This window comes from Pan paniscus, chromosome X, assembly GCF_029289425.2.
Source record: "Pan paniscus chromosome X, NHGRI_mPanPan1-v2.0_pri, whole genome shotgun sequence".
NCBI lineage: Eukaryota > Metazoa > Chordata > Mammalia > Primates > Hominidae > Pan > Pan paniscus.
In genome coordinates this window covers 43088181-43104688 of record NC_073272.2, presented here as the reverse complement: position 1 = coordinate 43104688, position 16508 = coordinate 43088181, and the positions used below count along the sequence as shown (strand labels likewise).

The window sequence follows — 16508 nt, the reverse complement described above, 5'->3', positions numbered from 1 at the left end:
TGAGGCAGGAGAATCTCTTGAGCCTGGGAGGTCCAGGCTGCAGTGAGCTGTGATCTTGCCACTGCACACCAGCTTGGGTGACAAAGCGAGACCCTGTCTCAAAAACAAACAAAAAAAGGAATGAAGGACTGACACATGCTACAACATGGATGGACCTCTGAAACATGCTGAGTGACGGAAGCCAGTCATACAATGCCACATACTTTATGATTCCCTTTATAGGAAATGTCCTGAATATGCCAATCCATAAAGACACAAAGTAGATTAATGGCTGTCAGGGGCTGAGGAGAGGGAAGAATGGGGAGTGACTGCTTAATAGACATTGGGTTTGCTTTTGGGGAGACTAGGTAGAGGCGATGGTTGCACAACATTGACAATGTGCTAGATGCCACCAAATTGTACACTTTAAGATGGTTAATGGGCTGGGTTAATGGGCTGGGTGTGGTGGCTCATGCCTGTAATCCCAGCACTTTGGGAGGCCAAGGCGGGTGGATCACCTGAGGTCAGGAGTTTGAGACAAGCCTGGCCAACATGGCAAAACCCTGTCTCTACTAAAAATATAAAAATTAGCTGGGCATGGTGGTGCATGCCTGTAGTCCCAGCTACTCGGGAGGCTGAGGCATGAGAATAGCTTGAACCTGAGAGGCGGAGGTTGCAGTGAGCAGAGATCGCACCACTGCACTCCAGCCTGGGCGACAGAGCAAGACTCTATCTCAAAAAAAAAAAAAAAAGAAGAAGAAGAAGAAGAAAATAAGATAGTTAATGGTTAATTTTATCTTGTGTGAATTTTCCTTCAGTTTTTTAAAAATGTTACAAGGCGTCCCTGAATCTGGGAAAATAAACACCAGAAATGGCTCCCTGCTTGTGTGTCCCTATCGGGTGTCCTGGCCAGCCCCCGAGCTGCAAGGAGGCAGGGATGGCCAGCCTCAGGCACCCGCATAATGAGGTCTAATGCAGACCATCTGAGCAGTTTCTCTTTCCTAAGCCCTCGGCTTTTCAAATATGTGCTTTCCCACCTTGAGGTTTGCTAGGAGAACAGCTACTTGGTGTTTCCAACCACAGACTGAGATTGGAATGTTTCTTTATTCTCATTGTTTTAAAAGAACTTGAGCCTTATGAAACCAAAAATAGCAAAGGAAAACATGGTCAAATTTCTGGTTTCAGCAAAATCTATTTAGCTACCTTGGCTCTAGAAATCACTCTCCTTCCATTCTTGGCAAATGCTACCAAGTGGCTCCTCGGACCAAAACCCAATGCTGGATCTTCAAAACAAGACTGGCTGGAGGAAACAGAAGTGCGGAGGCGGAGACCATGCTGTGGCCTCTGGCCTCCTGTGACCCCAGAACTTGGTTTTCACCCCATGCAGGTACCTTTTGTGACAGGAAAGAAAGGATTCGAGCTGCAGTTTTGCTGGCTAACGTGAGTCATAAGGGATGGAGAAATCAATGTTTCCAGAGGGGTGGTGTGCTGGTAGCCTCGCAGGCCTGGTGAAACTTGAAGATGAACATCTGTCCCATCTAAGGAGAAGAACGCAAGGCCCCAGAAAGGCCTCCGGGCCTAAATATTAACAATCACCTCAAACTGGAAACAAACACCCGACAATAGGGGAATGGATAAACTAACCAGTCAATCTGTACAAATGAATATTACTAGGCATTCAAAAGGAAAAACTACTCTAATCCACATAATAACGTTGATGAATCTCACATACATGTTGCCTGATATACCACAGTGCCTGACTGTGGACAGTGAAGCATTTTTTCTGCTTCTGGTACAGCCACTCTCTCCCTCCAGCCTTCATTTTTTCTTTTAAATCAAGTTGATTAAGGTATACTTTACTTACAATAAAATGTGCCCATTTTAAGCGTGCAGTTCAGTAAGTATAATAAATGTACACATGCCTGTGTAACCACCACCCCAATCAAGACTTAGAACATTTCTGGCTGGGCACCCAGCACTTTGGGAGGCCGAGGCAGGAGAATTGCTTGAGGTCACGAGTTCAAGACCAGCCAGGGCAACATGGCGAAACCCCATCTCTACAACAAAAAACAAAAATTAGCCAGGCATGGTGGTGCACATTTAGTCCCAGCTACTCGGGAAGCTGAGGTGGGAGGATCCTTTGAGCCCAGGAGGTTGAGGCTGCAGTGAGCCATAATCGCACCACTACACTCCAGCCTGGGCAACAGAGCAAGACCCTGTCTCAGAACAACAACAACAACAACAGCAACAGCAAAAAGACTTAAAACATTTCTACCACCCAGAAAGTTTCCTCAGGCTCCTTTGACTTCAGTCCTTTTCCCACCCCTGGCTCCAGGCAACCACTGACCTGCTTTCTGAACTATAGATTAGTTTTGCCTGTTTTAGAACTTTACAGAAATGAAATCAAGGTTGGGTGCAGTGGCTCACGCATGCAATCCCAGCACTTTGGGAGGCCGAGACAGGTGGATCACCTGAGGTCAGGAGTTCGAAAACAGCCTGGCCAACATGACAAAACCCCATGCCTATTAAAAATACAAAAATTAGCAGAGCATGGTGGGGGGCACCTGTAATCCCAGCTACTCAGGAGGCTGAGGCACGAGAATCACATGAACCCGGGAGGCAGAGGTTGCAGTGAGCCAAGATCATGCCACTGCACTCCAGCCTGGACAACAGAGCAAGACTCTGTGTCAAAAGGAAATGAAATCAAATGCTTATTTTGCACAACCTTCTGTAAAGTTCATCCATGTGGTCATGAATATCAGTTGATCATTCCTTTCTATTGCTGAGCAGTATTTCCCTGGATAGAGGTGCCTCAATTTGTTTATTCACTCACCTGTTGATGGACATTTCCATTGCTTCTAGTTTCAGCCTATCGTGACTAAAGCTGTGACATGTGTTTTTGTTTCTCATTTATCTAGGAGTGGGATGGCTGAGTTATATGATAAGTATGTATTTCACTTTCTAAAAAACTACCAAACAGTTCTTCAAAATGGTTGCACCATTATACATTCCCAGCAGCAATGTATGGGAGTTCCAGTTACTCCACATTCTCACCAACATTTGGTGTTGTCAGTGTTTTAAATTGTAGCCATTCTTGGCTGGGCATTGTGGCTCACACCTCTAATCCCAGCACTTTGGGAGGCCGAGGCAGCCTCACTTGAGCCTGTCACTTGAGGACAGGAGTTTGAGACCAGCCTGGCCAACATGGCAAAACCCCATCTCTACTAAAAATGCAAAAATTATGGCTGGGCGTGGTGGCTCACACCTGTAATCCCAGCACTTTGGGAGGCCGAGGTGGGCAGATCACTTGAGGTCAGGAGTTCAAGACCAGCCTGGCCAACATGGCGAAACCCCCTCTCTACTAAAAATGCCAAAAAAAAAAAAAAAAATATATATATATATATATATATATATTAGCCAGGTGTGGTGGCTCACGCCAGCAATCCCAGCTACTCAGGAGGCTGAGGCATGAGAATCACTTGAACCCAGGAGGCAGAGGTTGCAGTGAGTCGAGATAGTACCACTGCACTTCAGCCTGGTCGACAGAGTGAGACCCTGTCTCAAAAAAAAAAAAAATGTAGCCATTCTAGTTGTGTGAGTGGCACCTCATTGTGATTTTATTTTCCTATAGACTTCCTTTAAAATGCAAATCTTGGTGGGGCACGGTGGCTCACACCTGTAATCCCAGCACTTTGGAAGGCCAAGGCAGGCAGATCACTTGAGGCCATGAGTTCAAGACCAGCCTGGCCAACATGGTGAAACCCCATCACTACTAAACATACAAAAATTAACCAGGTGTGGTGGTGGCGCATCCCAGCTACTCTGGAGACTGAGGCACGAGAATCACTTGAACCTGGGAGGCAGAGGTTGCAGTGAGCCGAGATCATGCCACTGCACTCCAGCCTGGGCAACAGAGCGAGACCCTGTCTCAAAAGAAACACACACAAAAAACACAAACACACAACCCCTGACTCTCTTTGAAGACTCAGTGTAGAGGAAGTCACATGTGAAAGACCCTGTAAAGGAAGTTAAGGGGTTCAGATATTATGCTGTGAACAGCGGGAAGACCCCAGGGGTTAACATGGGGGGAGGAGGTGGAGGTATTTGCACTTATGCATCTGAGAAGTGGGGCACTTCCAGGAGCCCTGTGTGTCCAGAGGAGAATTTCTCTTGCCCCAAATTTCCCTGCTGCGAGCCACTTCTGATTTCTCCAAGGTGTTGTTTTGTGAGGCTCACTTAGTCATTTTTTTTCTGGCCAAGGAGGTAGAGCACTATCCCTGCCTGCTTCTCGGGAACATATTGTCCGTATTGCTTGTGACTCGCAGTCAGAGAAATATTCTCTGTGCTTGCTAGAGTGTGTTTTAAATTAAAGTGCCAGGGGATGTGGAGATGGTCATTAATTTTAAGTGTATCTATTGTTAGCAAATGATGTCACCGCTGAGCTCTCCAACTTGTCACAAGAAGTCTGGATATATTTCGGGTTTCTGTAGCAGGGACAGTTCCTGTTTTGAAGTGTGCAGGCTATGAATACTGTCTGCTTTCTGTGAGGAACGGTAGAGCTTTTGGTGCACGTTTAAAATGATACTGGCTGTTGGAAGCAAACATTGTGCCCCAATGAGTCAATCAAGTTTCATTTTTTTTTCAAGGTAGGAGGAATGGCAAGAAGTTGACTGTTAGTAATTATATAAATATCAACCTCTGTTCTTTAGAACCTCCTCGAGGTAGGAAGTCATGTCCTATTTATCACAGTGTTCCACGTGCCTTGCTCCAATTATTTTTATTGCTGATTTATTGAATCTCTTATAAAAGAATTTTCTCAAGGACAAAGAGCATGCTATTATATCCCTCATAAATATCTCTCGAGCGTTTTGAAGGCACACAGTGTATGCCTGTTGGTTGACTGAACAGAGCAAGTTCCGGTTTTTGAAAAGGTGGAATAAAGAGGAAGAAAACTCCATTACTCCTGTTTTAGATGATCTGGTAAAATGTTCTCTATCAGCATCGCATACAGAGGTCTATCACATAGATCATCATATCTCAAATAATTAAATTCACTTGAGGGTCAGAAAAAAACAGATTCTTTGTGTAGAATCATTTACTGAAGAATTTAAAGGATTTTTCCTTGGGCTATCTCAGTCAGATTGGAACAGCTAGAGCCAGGGAAAATATTTCATAATGAGTCTTCTTGGTATATTAAAGTGCACATAACAGAGCAAGAAACTTTGAAAAATAACTTCAATATCCATAATCCTATAATTCCAAGGCATTTTCATTTTTTCTTTTTCCTTTAGGAAGGTGGTTTTTTAAAGGGACTTTTGTTTTTAACTAAATGAGCTTAAAATAATGTGATTAGAAACCACTGTAGGCCGGGCACGGTGGTTCATGCGTGCAATCCCAGCACTTTGGGAGGCCGAGACAGGCAGATCACCTGAGGTCAGGAGTTCAAGACCAGCCTGGGCAATATGGCGAAACCCCGTCTTTACTAACAATACAAAAAATTAGCTGGGCGTGGTGGCAGGTGCCTCTAGTTCCAGCTACTCAGGAGGCTGAGGCACGAGAATCACTTGAACCCGGGAGGCGGAGGTTGCAGTGAGCCAAGATCCATGCCACTGCACCCCAGCTTGGGCGAGAGTGAGACTCTGTCTCAAAAAAAAGAAAAGAAAAGAAAAAACCACTGTACGGTGGCTCACGCCTGTAATCCCAGCACTTTGGGAGGCCGAGGCGGGCAGATCACGAGGTCAGGAGATCGAGACCATCCTGGCTAACATGGTGAAACCCCGTCTCTACTAAAAATACAAAAAATTAGCCAGGCGTGGTGGCGGGCACCTGTACTCCCAGCTACTCGGGAGGCTGAGGCAGGAGAATGGCGTGAACCCGGGAGGCGGAGCTTGCAGTGTGCCGAGATTGCCCCACTGTACTCCAGCCTGGGTGACAGAGCGAGACTCCGTCTCCAAAAACAAAACAAAACAAAAAAACACTGTAGCACTGTAGCTTTTGGTTATCACACCAATGAATTCATATCTGAAATTAGAATAAGAAAATCACCAAGAGGACTATTTCATATACATTCGGCTCAGGAGTTTTGTTTTTAGCAAACAAAAATCCCCACCACCTGCTGTTTTCTTGCTTTCTCTATCCCCTCCCCCACGATCACAGGGTCAGTGAAACCTGATCAGAAGTGTCCAGATACCGCTGTCCCAGAAGCCACTTTAAAGACTCTTTGGGCAGAAGCTCTGTGGCTTCCACCCCTCTTCCCAACCCCTGCACCCACCGGCAGGAGAACTCACCATGCAGAAGCAGGACCAACATCCCTCGGCCTTTCATCCACCCAGTGGCTTAGGACCACCCAGCCGTGGGATCCCTACCTGAGGGGAGAAAGGACAGGTCACCCAGTGCCCAGGAGGGCCCCATGAGAACCCTCCCATGCCTCCACACTTCTTCCTGAATGCCCTGCCTTTCTTTCTTCCTCACATTCCTTCCTTCTTAATGACCCTGGTGTTGGGCTAAGAGAAACCAGTAACAACAGGCAATCAGAAGCTCCCCGCAAATGGACAGCTTGGATCTATTAGGAAACCCTTTGTCAGGCTACAGCCCTGACAGCAACTCAGATGGCATCACTGACAACCCAGCAAGGAAATGGATGGAGAGGAAACCCCTGCAGAGAAGCGTTAGTGAATGGTCCTCAAATGTTGCTTACCGTCCTGGGAGTCTCTCTGGTCCTGCTCCTCTGAGGTCCCCCTCCACTCCCTCAGCCCATCCATCTCCCAAGTCAGGCAGCCACAGATGCTAAAAATGGTTTGAGAGAGAAGTAAAGGTGGGGGTGGGGGGACGGGAAAAAGGGGTGAAGAGGAATAGTTGCTTGTGCAGGTTTGAGTGCTTATTTTTCTTTCTCCAGATTTAATGGCAGGAAAATCCTCTGTATCAGATGAGGATTAACAGAGATGAAAGAATGTGTCTGCCTTTCGAATCACTAAAGCCAGTGACAGATTTTGCTGACATACCAATCGGCTTTATCCCTGGGCCTTGACCACCCTGGCCCTCCTGTCCTCTCTCCATCTGCCTGGCCCCTTTCTCTCCTTAAACCTTCCCCAGACCCTGCCCCGTTCCCTGACCCCAGCCCCAGCCCCAAGCAATATGTAGCCTGAAATTGGCTTCCTGCCACCCAAACAGCATTATCAGCATTTTCAACAAGGACACATTATATAACTTGGAGAGCTGGAGAAGGGACAGGACAGCTTAAAATGTTTCCCCAAAATGCAGGCTGCTGATTTCCTTTCTTTGAAGTGGTTGATGGTGAATGATACAAAAACGGACTGGAGAGTCCTTCCACTACAAGAAGGCAAGAGGTTCCCATTGGGGTTAGGGCTGGTAGTGGTGGCCTAAGGCAGTGGGTCCAGGAATGGGACCTTCAGAATCTGGCTGAGGTTTCTGAAGCCCACCAGGACTCAGTTTAGGCCCTGGCTACTCAGTGTGGCTGGTGGACCAGAAGCAGTACCTGAGAGCTCGTTAGGAAAACAGAATCTCAGCGCCTTCTACCCCCCGCCCCAGACCTGTTGAATCAGCAACTGCTTTTTTTTTTTTTTTTTTTTTTTTGAGATGGAGTCTCACTCTGTCGCCCAGGCTGGAGTGCAGTGGCACAATCTTGGCTCACTGCAACCTCCACCTTCTGGGTTCAAGCGATTCCCCTGCCTCAGCTTCCTGAGTAGCTGGGACTACACCATGCCCAGCTAATTTTTTGTATTTTTAGTAGAGACGGGGTTTCACCATGTTGACCAGGATGGTCTTGACCTCTTGACCTTGTGATCCACCCGCCTCGGCCTCCCAGAGTGCTGGGATTACAGGCGTGAACCACCGCGCGCGGCCAGCATCTGCATTTTAACTAGGTCGGCGGAGAGGGGGATTCCTGTGCCCGGTAAAGTTTGGAAAGCCCTGTTTTAGGAGACTGGTGGAGGGGGTCTGATCAAAATGAGGGTGGCAGGGGGGCCTGTTTATCTAGCCCTTCTGGCCAGCAGTTCAGGTGCCCCCACATTCTCCTGGCCCCAGCCAGCCTCTGCTGTCTGCTGGGACAGCACTTCCAGGTATCCATGGCAACCTGCCAAGTTCTGGCCACGCAGGACTTGGTGAGCCAGTGCTGATGAGAGGAAGCCAGGAGTTCCCTTCCCACAGAAAGGGTTCTGGATGTGAATCTAGACATCTCAGGCCACCGTGCCCTGGGGAATTTTTGTTTTCTTCCATTTGAGCCTTGAAAGCCAGAATGTGGCTGAACTTGTCTAACCTGCTGGAAAGAAGAGAATACTAGGGATGGGGTAGGGATGTGGGTGGGGGAGGCCTCTCAAATGACATCTCTATCCCCAGTGTTGGACTCACCCCGCTTATTAGATGAGAGCAGTGGGCAGCCCTCTCATTGTGACCACCAGTGTCGGAGGTGTCCCTGTAGCCATCACGCCAAGCCTTAGCCCAACGAAGCCCCCACTCCCCCAGCAGCAGTCCAGAGGCTGAATCTCGACTGTAAGAGCCAACCTGTCTGCACCCACAACCTTTGTTCGCAGCTTATTGGGCCAACCTTGCCTTCAATCTTCTCCAGGCCAGTGGGCCTGGTGCTCTGGCACTGGGATCCCACTAAGGAAGACCTTCTTCTCCACCTGTGAACTGAAACATTTCTCCCAAGTGGAAAATAAGGAGGCATCAGAGACTCTTGGCATAAAAAGGAAGGAGCTCATCCACCAGGTGAGCTGGTACCACCGACTTGGGAGGATGAGCAGCCCTTAATCAAAACCTTGCTGCAGGGAGAAAAGCAGGTGGCCCAGGGTTGTTACAGGAAATGTGATTGACTGACTTCCCCTGGGAGAAACTTAAAGCTCAAGACAGGAGAAAGGCCGGCCCTTTCAGAGCCTACTCCAGCCACTCGTGGGCTGCTGGGGGAGGGATTTTTTTGTTTTTGTTTTTGTTTTTGAGACGGAGCCTTACTCTGTCCCTCAGGCTGGAGTGCAGTGGCGTGATCTCGGCCCACTGCAACCTCTGCCTCCCGGGTTCAAGCAATTCTCCTGCCTCAGCCTCCTGAGTAGCTGGGACTACAGGTGAGTACCACCACACCCGGCTAATTTTTTTTGTATTTTTAGTAAAGATGAGGTTTCACCATGCTAGCCAGGTTGGTCTCGAACTCCCAACATCAAATGATCCACTGGCCTCAGCCTCCCAAAATGTTGGTATTACAGGCGTGAGCCACTGTACCTGGCCCTCCTGGGGTGGTTTTGTACCCATGCTAGCTCTCACTCATCATGCAGTTGGTAGCCCATAAAAGGAGCTGGAGGAGGGAGAAGGGGTGTGTAAGTGACCTTGAGAAATAGTGATGGCCCAAGATGCATGATTTTGCCAGCCTCCACCTCCTGGGTTCAAGCCATTCTCCTGCCTCAGCCTCCCAAGTAGCTGGAACTACAGGTGCCGGCCACCATGCCTGGCTAATTTTTGTGTTTTTAGCAGAGATGGGGTTTCGCCGTTTTGGCTGGGCTTCCCCACCTTGGAATTGGTAAGAATTACCGATTAATTAAGACAGCCGGCGACTACTGGAGGCTTTGCCTGCTATCTGGAGGACACAGATTTGCCCTCCAGCCTTTCTGCCCTGTAGTGACAATTCACAGACACCCCAACCCTGGGTAGCCCTTCCTGGGCCTTTGCTTTGCTTTCTTTCCCCACTTCTCCACCTGCTGAAATCTCAATCTGCCTGCTATGCTTAGCATAAGCGCTACCACCTCTAAGAAATGAATCCCCTTCCAGTGCCCTCCTTTCTCACTTGCAGGCATCTGCCTCGAAGTTCACAGTGTTTGTTTGTTTGTTTGTTTGTTTGTTTGTTTGTTTGTTTGTTTTGAAACTGAGTCTTGCTCTGCTGCCCAGGCTGGAGTGCAGTGGTGCGCTATCGGCTCACAGCAACCTCCGCCTCCCGGGTTCAAACAATTCTCCTGCCTCAGCCTCCGGAGTAGCTGGGATTACAGGCACGCGCCACCATGTCCGGTTAATTTTTGTATTTTTAGTAGAGATGGGGTTTCACCATATTGTCCAGGCTGGCCTCAAACTCCTGACCTCAAGTGATCCGCCCGCCTCAGCCTCCCAAAGTGCTGGGATTACAGGCATGAGCCACCACTCCAGGCCTGAGCCACTGCACCCAAAGTTCATAGTGTTTGGATGGCTGGCCTCCTTGGAGGGGCTGTGCTTGATCCAAGTCTGCACCCCCACAATGTCTGGCTGGTGTTGCCTTCAGACAGGGCAAGAGGCAGGGAGACACAGGGCAAGGAGTCATTGAGGCCAAGACACTTACCCACCCAGAACCACGTTCTGGATACCTGCGACCTGGGAATTCACTGCCCAACAGGTTCTGAACCCACTTCTCTAGGTCCAGTCTCCTGAAGGTGGATGGTCTCACCAATGTGCGTACTCGAGAGGTGATCCTTTAGGGGGTAGACAGTTGCAGAGAAGGGGACAGAGCTTGGATATGAGGACGTGTGTGGGAAAGATCCGCTATAGCATGGGATGGATCCGGCCTGGGAATAGAGGGAAGCTACGCCATGGCCTTGAGCTGGGGCCATTCTCTGTGCCATCACACCCTAGCCCAGAATGCTGAGGAATGCAAGAATTGCAAACTTGAATTTGACCTTCCAGATTGTTATGAAGGTATATCTGCTCAGATAGGAGGATAGAACATGTTTTATTTAACAGTTTGTTAGCTTGATGTGTAGCTTTAAATATTCAGACATACAGTGTGTGGTCCTCCGTGCGTACTCTTGCCCCAGGCCCCACAAAGCTGGGCCCAAGCCTGGGTTTGGCACACAGGCGGAAGTGCACAATTGTTTGCTGAAGGGAATTGAAGCCCATGTGAGAATTTGTAAGGGAGCTATAGAAAGAGAACCGGGTGAGTGACAGCCTTGGCCTCTTACCCTTCCTTTTTCTCTGACTTACTGGATGGTGTCAGGACAGGGACTTTCAGTTCCTAGGCCTGATTGTACTCGAAACATATTCCATAATCTTGTCCAGACCCCTCATTCTTCAAGTGAGGAAACTGAGGCCCAGAGAGGTTAAGTGACCTGCTCCCCAGAGTGACATATGAAGGTGGAGCTGGGACCCAGTGGGTACCCTGTCCTCCTGCCTCCCAGTCCCTGGGTTTTTCTCGGGTCCTAATAAGGACACACACAGCCCCTGTGGCCACCCCCGACGTCCCCACTGCATGCCTCAGATCAGGATGGGGGAGGGGTAGCCACTCCCCTCTTGCTGGGCACCTCTAAATGACCTTGGCTGAACCTATTCTGTGGCTAAAGCACCCAACTCCCTTGTTCTTTATTCGCAAACTATCCTACTTCTGTCGTTTCACATCCGCCCTTCCAATCCAAACCCCAGCTCAGTGGGGTTGGATTGGATCAGCCTGGGCTCCCGGGCCTCATTTCTGGAATTGGAGGAAGGAGGAAGAGAGGCGAGAGTGCCCTCATTCCACTGACTCCCAGTGTAGTGACAGTGACGTCACCCCAACGGCAGGCCCGGACACAGTTGGGTGCGGGCTCGCGCCCCATCTGGTGCCCCGGGGCTCAGGGCGCGCCGCCGCGGTCCTGGAGGGGCAGTAGGCAGCGAGTCACTGGGCTGGACGTTTCCGCTCTGGCTCCTCCCTCCGCGGGCTTCAGAAAACTAGTTCAGCTCGCTGGCCCCGGCTGGCAACCGTGCGTGACACAGTGTTTTTTGTTTCCCATAAAGGTCACGTCCTTGCGAAACCTCTGCAGCCTCTGCCGGTAACCACCACCCCGGCCCCACCCTGGGGAGAAGGGGCGGAGCCTCCGGGGCGAGCCACGCCCCCGATGAGCCCGGTCCTGCCCAGCGTGGCCGCCAGAGGGCACCGAGGTTCGGGAGTCGGGGTGGGGCGCCCCGGGGCCTCTGTCTGCTCCCGGCCGCGGCACCCGCACCTACTCGGTGGGGGCGGGGGCCAGGGCTGGGGAAAGTCCCAGGGCGTGCCTGGTGCCAGAAACGTTCCTCACGCACCTGGAGTCGCAGAATGCCCGGGCTGGAAGGGATGCCAGGGTGGGGACCTAACCTGCCAAAGGTCACACCCTGGGGAAGGTCTCCCAATGCCGTGTCCTCCTGACCAGGCCGCGTAGTGCGCATGGCCTGTTTGCCACCTGTAATTGAAGGGTTAGCTCACCAACAAGCTCTGCCCACTGCCCACAAATACACCTTCCTGGGGCCTCTTCTGAAATCATCGTTCTTTACATTGCATCCAAAGTAGGTTTCTCTCCCATTGCAGCAGATGTCAAACAAAAAACAAAGTAGGTCTCTCCATTTCCCGATACAGTTGACCCTTGAACAATATGGGTTTAAACTTCGCGTATCCACTTACACTTGGATTTTTTTTTCAATAAAAGTTACACCAAGGGCCGGGCGTGGTATTTTTGGTAGAGATGGGGTTTCACCATCTTGGCCAGGCTGGTTTTGAACTCCTGACCTGGTGATCCACCTGCCTCGGCCTCCCAAAGTGCTGGGATTAAGGGCGTGAGCCACCGTGCCTGGCCAGTTATTGTTTGTGAATGTGTGTGTGTTTTGTGGTTTTTTGTTTTTGTTTTCGTTTTTTGTTTTTTTGAGACAGAGTCTCACTCTGTCGCCCAGGCTGGAGTGCAGTGTTGCGATCTCAGCTCACTGCAGCCTCCACTTCCCAGGTTCAAGAGATTCTCCTGCCTCAACCTCCCGAGTAGCTGGGACTACAGGAGTGCGCCACCACACCCGGCTAATTTTTGTATTGTTAGTAGAGACGGGGTTTCATCATGTTGTCCAGGCTGGGCTCGAACTCCCGGCCTCAAGTGATCCGCCCACCATGGCCTCCCAAAGTGCTGGGATTACAGGTGTGAGCCACCTCGCCTGGCCTGGTGATTGTTCACAACACCCAGAACAAGAAATAGAACATTACCATTGCGCCATGCCCTATTTCAGACACTACCTCCCCAAGGGTAGTCACTATCCTGACTTTTCACGGCACCGAATAGTTTCACCTGGTTTTGTGCTTTATGTAAATTGAATCATACAACACGTACGATTGTGGATCTGGCTTTTTTTTTTCCCCCTCAACAATCTGTTTGTGAGATTCATTCAGTTATTGCATGTAGTTGTAGTTCATTCATTCTCATTGCTACATAGCCCAGGTCAGCAAACTTTTTCTGTTCAAGGCCAGATGGTAAATATTTCAGGCTTGTGGGACATGTGATTTCTAGCACAACTATTTAACCCTGCAATTGTAGGGTGACAGCAGTCATAGACAATACATAAACAAATGAGTGCAGCTGTGTTCCAATAAAACTTTATTTACAAAACACAGGCAGCAGGCTGGATTTGGCCTGCAGGCCATAGAATGCTGACACCTGCATATTCTATTGTGTGACTATCCATATTTCTCGCTCCATTCTACTGCTGACACGCATTGGAATAGTTTTCAGTTTGGGGCTATTAGGAACAGTGCTGCTATGAATATTCAAGTACATGAATTTCTCTTGGGTGTATGCCCAGGAGTGGAATAGATACTGCCAAACAGCTTTCCAACATGATTGTACCAATGTACACTCCCAGCAACCGTGTATAGGAGTGTTGGTTATTCTATATACTTGTCAACACTTGGTATTGTCTTTTTTAATTTGAGCCATTCTGGTGGGTGTGAAGTGGTATTGCATCGTGGTTTTACTTTGCAACTCCCTGATGATTAATGACATCGAGCAACTTTACATAAGCCTGTTGGCCATTCAAACCCCCTCTTTTGTGAAGTGTGCATTCAGGTCATTCATTCATTTGTACTTACAATCAGTGCGTGTCTGCAATTTTTCTTGTTTCTTTTACTTTATATTACTTTATATGAACATTGTATTAGTCTGTTTTCATGCTGCTGATAAAGACATACCCGAGACTGGGCAATTTACAAAAGAAAGAGGTTTAATTGGACTTACAGTCCCACGTGGCCGAGGAAGGTCTCACTATCACGGTGGAGGGCAAAAGGCATTTCTTACATGGCGATAGCAAGAGAGAATGAGGAGGAAGCAAAAGCAGAAACCCCTGATAAACCCATCAGATCTCGTGACACTTATTTACTATCATGAGAATAGCATGGGAAAGACTGGTCCCCATGATTCAATTACCTCCCGTGGGGTGCCTCCCATAACATGTGGGAACTCTCAGAGATGCAATTCAAGTTGAGATTTGGGTGGGGGCACAGCCAAAACATATCAAACATTTTCATGTTTGTACATGGTGCACACATGTCATTACAATTTTTTTCTTAGTTGTCATTCATATTGATGTATATCATGTTGTTTTCATAATTTATTATCAATAGCCTGCTATGAATGCTTTTGTTCAATATAGTTTGTGTGTGTATGTGTGTGTGTGTGTGTGTGTGTGTGTGGTGGTGGTGGTGGTGATGGTGATGGTGGAGGGTTCTTCTTTGGGTTATATTCTCCAGAATAAAATTATTGTGACAAAGAGTTTGAATACTTTTATAGTTCTTGTTATATGTAATTGTATATGTTGTATTTTGTTTTCATTGTTTTAAAAACAGGCCGGGTGAGGTGGCTCACACCTGTAATCCCAGCACTTTGAGAGGCCAAGGTGGATGGATCATCTGAGGTCAGGAGTTCCAGACCAGCCTGACCAACATGGTGAAACCCCGTCTCTACTAAAAGTACAAAATTAGCCAGGCATGGTGGTGCATGCCTTTAATCCCAGCTACTTGGGAGGCTGAGGCAGGAGAATCACTTGAACCCAGGAGGTGGAAGTTGCAGTGAGCCAAGATCATGCCATGGCACTCTAGCCTGGGCAACAAAAGTCAAACTCCATCTCAAAACAAACAAGCAAACAAATATTCTCTGCTGGGTACAGTGGCTCACGCCTATAATCCCAACACGTTGGGAGGCCAAGGGAGAAGGATAGTTTGAGTTCAGGAGTTCAAGACCAGCCTGAGCAGCATAGTGAGACACTATCTCTACAAAAAAAATTTTTTTTAATTTAGCCAGACGTGGTGGTGCATGCCTGTAGTCCCACAGCTCAGGAGGCTGGAATGGGAGGATCAGATGGCACAGGAGGTTGAAGCTGCAGTGAGCCGAGATCGTGCCACTGCACTCCAGCCTGGGTGACAGAGTAAGACTCTTTCTCTCTCTCTGTCTTTCTCTCTCTCTATATATATATATAATATATAGAGAGAGAATATATATAGAATATATATAGAATATGTATAGAATATATAGAATATATATAGAATATTTAGAGAGTATATATAGAATATATAGAATATATATAGAGTATATATAGAATATATAGAATATATATAGAATATATATAGAATATATATATTAGAATATATATAGAATATATAGAATATATATTAGAATATATATAGAATATATATAGAATATATATATAGAATATATAGAATATATATATAGAATATATGTAGAATATATATAGAATATATATATAGAATATATATAGAATATATATATAGAATATATATAGAATATATAGAGAATATATAGAGAATATACATAGAATATATATAGAATATACATAGAATATATAGAGAATATATAGAGAATATATAGAGAATATATATAGAATATATATATAGAATATATATAGAATATATATATAGAATATATATAGAATATATATATAGAATATATATAGAATATATATAGAATATATATATAGAATATATATAGAATATATATAGAATATATATATAGAATATATATAGAATATATATAGAATATATATAGAATATGTATAGAATATGTATAGAATATGTATAGAATATATATAGAATATGTATAGAATATATGAATAGTATATATAGAATATATAGTATATATAGAATATATAAATAGTATATATAGAATATATATAGAATATATATAGAATATATATAGTATATATATAGAATATATATAGAATATATATAGTATATATATAGAATATATATAGAATATATATAGTATATATATAGAATATATAGAGAATATATATATAGAATATATAGAGAATATATATATAGAATATATAGAGAATATATATAGAGAATATATATAGAATATATATAGAATATATATAGAATATATATAGAATATATATAGAATATATATAGAACATATATAATCCATATATAGAATCTATATATAGATTATATATAGAATATATATAGTATATATAGATTATATATAGAATATATAGTATATATATAGATTATATATAGAATATATATAGTATATATAGATTATATATAGAATATATATAGTATATATAGATTATATATAGAATATATATAGTATATATAGATTATATATAGAATATATATAGTATATATAGATTATATATAGAATATATATAGTATATATAGATTATATATAGAATATATATAGTATATATAGATTATATATAGAATATATATAGTATATATAGATTATATATAGAATATATATAGTATATATAGATTATATATAGAATATATATAGTATATATAGATTATA

The 16508-nt window shown here is 45.7% G+C and overlaps 1 protein-coding gene across 2 annotated transcripts in view; it reads right to left on the bottom strand.

The window, feature by feature from the left end:
* Window positions 1–6850, bottom strand: part of NYX (nyctalopin) — a 29356-nt gene extending 22506 nt beyond the window's left edge. The window contains exons 1-2 of one of the 2 annotated variants that reach the window (XM_057301111.1): window positions 6677–6850; window positions 6267–6344 (exon numbers count right to left, since the gene is read on the bottom strand). In XM_057301111.1, the coding sequence (XP_057157094.1) occupies window positions 6267–6303 (37 nt within the window). In that variant the 5' untranslated portion in view covers window positions 6304–6344; window positions 6677–6850. Of the gene's footprint in view, window positions 1–6266 lie in introns of both variants that reach the window. The other variant, XM_057301110.1, reaches the window with a different exon arrangement.
* Window positions 6851–16508: the final 9658 nt, after the last annotated feature.